General features: G+C 41.4%; 1 protein-coding gene and 1 non-coding gene across 2 annotated transcripts; one reads left to right on the top strand and one right to left on the bottom strand.

The window, feature by feature from the left end:
- Window positions 1-420: 420 nt before the first annotated feature.
- On the bottom strand, window positions 421-882 carry LOC107465987 (uncharacterized). Its single transcript, XM_016084972.1, has one exon. The coding sequence runs from the start codon at window positions 880-882 to the stop codon at window positions 421-423; it is 462 nt and encodes a 153-aa protein (XP_015940458.1).
- A 4,173-nt stretch (window positions 883-5,055) lies between these two features.
- On the top strand, window positions 5,056-5,157 carry LOC127742354 (small nucleolar RNA R71). The gene has a single exon (XR_008003543.1). It is a non-coding gene; the product is annotated as a small nucleolar RNA R71 (small nucleolar RNA).
- Window positions 5,158-5,450: the final 293 nt, after the last annotated feature.

The following is a 5,450-nucleotide window of genomic DNA, read 5'->3' as shown; positions in this document are numbered from 1 at the left end:
ATTTCTGAATTTGATTTGGTGTGTGAACACTGAACTTAGTTCCATGCCCAATGCAGCAAATTGAACACATGCAGAAACCTCATGTGCTTTTATTAAGAAAACAACTATGAGCTAAAAATACAAACTATGCATTAGAGGTTAAACCTCTGTCAAGTGAGTTCTATGGTTGTTAAAGCAATGCTTTCTCACTAAAGGGTTGCAATGCACTCTTCAGCTGGAGTCTTTAGTGGAACAACAAACTCAGAGTTCCACATTCACCCTTGAAATGTTTTGGTGTGCAACACCAAACTTAGCTCCTCACAATACAGAGAACTCAACTTGAAGTTTTTATTGGGTCAATCATGAAAAGAGAATTACCTTAGGTTGGGTTGCCTCCCAACAAAGCGCTTTTTTAGTGTCGCTAGCTCGACGATCACTTCTCTAGTTGAGGTTATATTTCTGTTTCGGAACTTCCCCCATGCTGCCCAAGTAGTGCTTGAGTCTTTTCCCATTCACAGTAAATGTCCTCTTTGAGCTTTCTTCCATGATTTCTATATGTCCATACGGTGAGACTTTTGTAACTAGAAAGGGCCCCGACCATCTTGATTTGAGTTTTCTAGGAAAGAGTTTCAGTCTGGAGTTGTAGAGAAGCACATATTGTCCTTCTTCGAAACTTCTTGGTGCCAGGTTGAGATCGTGTCTCCTTTTTGCATTTTCCTTATAGATCTTGGTATTTTCATAGGCTTGAGATCTAAACTCTTCCAGTTCTTGCAGCTGCAAGATCCTCTTTTCACCAGCAGCGGTGCTGTCCAAGTTCAGTATCTTAAGAGCCCAAGAGGCTTTGTGCTCCAGCTCTAATGGCAAGTGACAGGCCTCTCCGTATACCAGTTGATATGGGGACATCCCAATTGGTGTTTTGAAGGCTATCCTGTATGCCCAAAGAGCATCATCTAGCTTTTTCGCCCAGTCCTTTCTTGATATCCCCACAGTCTTTTCCAAGATCCTTTTCAACTCTCGGTTGGATATCTCTATTTGCCCACTTGTTTGGGGATGATAAGGTGTGGCAACCTTATGCTTCATCCCATATCTTAGGACTAAGGTCTCCAATGGTCTATTGCAGAAATGGCTCCCTCCATCACTGATGAGGGCTCGTGGGACTCCAAATCTGGTGAAAATATTCTTTCTAAAAAAGTTTATGACTACCTTGTTATCATTTGTTGGGGTTGCCACGGCCTCCACCCACTTAGATACATAGTCCACTTCCACCAAGATATACTTGTTCGAATATGAGGTTGGGAATGGTCCCATGAAGTTGATCCCCCACACATCAAACAATTCAAGTTCTAGAATGTATTACTGTGGCATCTCATATTTCTTGCGTAGATTTCCAGGCATTTGGCACTCATTGCAGCTCTACACCAGTTCCTTAGCATCCTTGAAGATAGTGGCCCAGAAGAATCCGCATTGCAGTACTTTTGCTGCGGTTCTTTTCCCTCCAAAATGACCTCCATAGCTAGCACTATGACAACTCCACAGGACTTCTCGTCTTTCTTCTTCTGAAATACACCTCCTAAGGATTCCATCTGAGCATTTCTTGAAGAGATAGGGTTCATCCCAAATGAAATATTTAGCATCATTGATGAATTTTCTTCTTTGATGTTTGTTGATCCCAGGGGGCAGGTCACCGGTTGCTTTGAAATTGGCAATGTCTACAAACCAGGGTACTTTGTGAACCAACATTAACTGCTCATCTGGAAAGAACTTATTTACACTTGTATCATGTGTAACATCTTCTCAAGAGGAATTTTGGATAGATGCTCTGCTACCTTATTTTCCACACCCTTTTTGTCTCTAATCTCGATGTTGAATTCCTGTAACAATAAGATCCATCTGATTAGTCTTGGTTTTGACTCCTGTTTGGCAAATAGATATTTGAGTGTTGTGTGATCAGTGAAAACAATAACTTTAGAGCCAATGAGATAGGATCTAAATTTGTCAAATGCAAAAACTATTTCCAGCAACTCCTTTTTGGTAGTGGTATAATTTCATTAAGTGTCATTAAGGACCTTGTTGGCATAGTATATGACATGCACCAAATTTTCTTTTCTCTGCCCTAACACTGCCCCAATTGCGAAATTAGATGCATCACACATCAGTTCGAATGGTAGATTCCAATCAGGTGGGGTGATGATGGGGGCAGAAGATAGCTTTTTTTCAAGTTCTCAAATGAAAGCATACACTTCTCATCAAAGATGAATGGTGTATCAGACATAAGGAGATTGCTTAAGGGCTTGGCTATCTTTGAAAAATCTCTAATAAACTTTCTATAGAATCCAGCATGCTCCCAAAAAGCTCCTAATTGCCTTGACATCACTTGGTGGAGGTAATTTTTCAATTAGCTCCACCTTAGCTCTGTCTACCTCAATGCCTTGGTTAGAAACTTTATGGCCAAGGACTATTCCATCTGTCACCATGAAGTGACATTTTTCCCAATTCAAGACCAAGTTGGTCTCTTGGCATCTTTTTAATACCAAGGCAAGATGGCTTAGGCAATTAGAAAAGGAGTCTCCGAATACTGAAAAGTTATGCATGAAAAGATGGAAAGCATGTAGCATTGAAAAGTTGCAGGTGCATTACATAGCCCAAATATTATGCGCCTGTAGGCAAACACTCCATATGGGCAGGTGAATGATGTTTTCTCTTGGTCTCTTGGATCAACCACTATTTGGTTATATCCTGAATAACCATCTAGAAAACAATAATATGCATGTCCTGCAAGTCTTTCCAGCATCTGATCCATGAAGGGAAGTGGGAAATGATCTTTTCTTATGGCTTCATTGAGCTTTCTGTAATCGATACACATCCTCCATCCTGTGACGGTTCTTGTAGGGATTAGCTCATTTCTTTCATTGGGTACCACAGTGATTCCTCCTTTCTTGGGGACCACTTGGACTGGACTGACCATGGGCTATCCGAAATTGGGTAGATTACTCCTCCCTGCCACAGCTTCATGACTTCTTTCTGTTCTACTTCCTTCATAACTAGATTCAACCTCCTTTGGGACTGAACGGAGGGTTTGGCATCCTCTTCCAATAGTATCTTATGCATGCATATGGCTGAACTGATTCCATTCAAGTCAGTAAGTGTCCATCTAATGGCATCCTTTTATTTTTGTAAGACTTGAAGCAACTCTTCCTCTTGTTCTTGGCTGAGGGCTGAATTTATAATCACTGGATAACTTTTATTCTCTCCTAAGTATGCATACTTGAGACTGGGTGGCAGTGCCTTTAGCTCAAGTTTGGGTACTTCTTTTCTTTCATCCTTCCCTTCTAATGTGCCTTGAACATGCATTTCAGCAGCTGCAGCCTCTTCGCTTGATACTAATTCCTCTTCTTTTGTTAACTCCTCAAGTTCTTCTTCAAGAGTTTCTTGCACCACAGCATCCACCGAGTCTAACCTCATACATTCTCCCAATGAGTCCTGTGGGTAACTCATGGCCTTGAACACATTGAATATCATTTTCTCCTCATGTAGTCTAAGGACAAGTTCACTCTTTTGGACATCAATAATGGCTCCGGCAGTGGCCAAGAATGGCTTTTCCAAGATGATAGAGGTCTTGGCTCCTTCCCCCATGTCCAATACTACAAAGTCTGCTAGAAAGATGAAGTCTCCCACCTTCACCAACAAGTCTTCTACTATTCTTTGAGGAAACTTGAATGATCGATCTGCTAGTTGCAGAGCCATTCTTGTTGGTTTAGCCTCCTCAATCTTCATTTTCCTCATCATTACCAAGGATATCAGATTTATGCTAGCTCCTAGGTCACATAAAGCTTTCTCTACTGTGATTTCCCCTATGATATAAGGGATTTGGAAGCTCTCGAGATCCTTTAATTTCTGGGGCAATTTGTGCTGGATGATGGCGCTGCATTCTTCGGTGAGTACCACAGTCTCATTGTTTTTCTAGCTTCTCTTCTTGGTCATCAGCTCCTTCAAGAACTTGGCATAGAGCGGAATTTTCTCTATTGCTTCGGCAAAGGGTATGTTGATTTGTAGTTTCTTAAAGATTTTCAAGAATCTTGAGAATTGATTGTCCTCTCCCTTTTTCTTCAATTGCTGTGGGTATGGGGCTTTTGAAACGCATGGTTTCAGCACTTCTCCTTCTTGGTGTGACTTAGGAGTGGTGACTTGCGTTTCTTCTTGTCCCTTTTTTTCTTTATCTGAATTCTTCTCTGGTGGTTTCTTATGGGTTTCTTTCAATTCCTTCCCACTTCTGAGGGTGATAGCCTGACACTCCTCCCTTGGAGTCGAATTGGTGTTGCTGTGAGTAATGTGACCAGGGGCTTTCCTGAATAGGTAGCCAATTTGTGTTTCAAGTTTCTTGATGGCAGCATCTTGATTTTGCATATTGGATCACACTTCTTCCCGAAAAACTTTACTGTCTTAAATTTCCTTATAGATGCTTTCAAGTAGAGTCTCAATCTTGGAAAGTCTATCCTCAGTTAGTGATGGTGGGTTGAGATTAGGTGGTTGTTAATAGGATCTCTGTGAGGGATGTTGGTGAGTTGCATTGTTGTTGGAATTGTGGTTGTGGCATCTCTGGTCTTGGCCTTGGTCTTGCTGATTTCCCCACCCAAAGTTAGGGTGATTTCTCCATCCAGAATTGTAAGTTTTGGAATATGGATCATGGATTTGTCTGGGTGAGTTTCCAACATAATTGGCTTGTTCCCAGTCACCTTCTTCTCCTATATTCACTCCTTCTTGAGCTGGTGATGAAGTGATGACTGGTGCAACATGGTTTTTTTCTACCTTCTTGGTGAGATCTGCTAACTGCTTGGTGATCATCTTATTTTGAGCCAGCAATGCATCCATGTGGTTCAGCTCTATTACTCCTCGAGTGTTGCTTCTTTCAGAAGCATAGAAGTAGTCATTCTCAGCTACCGTTTCAATGACATCTATGGCTTCTTCAATGGTTTTCTTCTTATTTAGAGATCCTCCTGATGAATGGTCTACAGCCTTCTTTGACTCATAAGAAAGACCTTCATAGAAAATGTGAAGTTGAACCCACTCATTGAACATGTCCGGTGGGCATCTTCTTGTTAAGTCCTTAAACCTCTCCCATGCCTCATAGAGAGTCTCACCATCTTGTTGCCTGAAAGTTTGCACCTCAGCTCTCAGCCTGTTAATTCTCTGAGGAGGGTAGAATCTTGCCAAAAATTTATTCACCACATCTTCCCAATTTGTTAAGCTCTCTTTCGGAAAGGACTCCAGCCACTTGGATGCTTTGTCCCTGAGTGAAAAAGGGAACAAAAGTAGCCTATAGACATCCGGATGGACTTCATTAGACTTTACTGTGTCACATATTCTCAGAAAGGTGGTTAGATGTTGATTGGGGTCTTTTTGGGTACTTCCTCCAAATGAGCAGTTGTTCTAAACAAGGGTGATGAGTTGGGATTTTAATTCAAAGTTGTTGG

Source organism: Arachis duranensis, chromosome 9, assembly GCF_000817695.3.
Source record: "Arachis duranensis cultivar V14167 chromosome 9, aradu.V14167.gnm2.J7QH, whole genome shotgun sequence".
Lineage (NCBI taxonomy): Eukaryota > Viridiplantae > Streptophyta > Magnoliopsida > Fabales > Fabaceae > Arachis > Arachis duranensis.
This window is presented reverse-complemented; position numbering and strand designations above follow the sequence as displayed.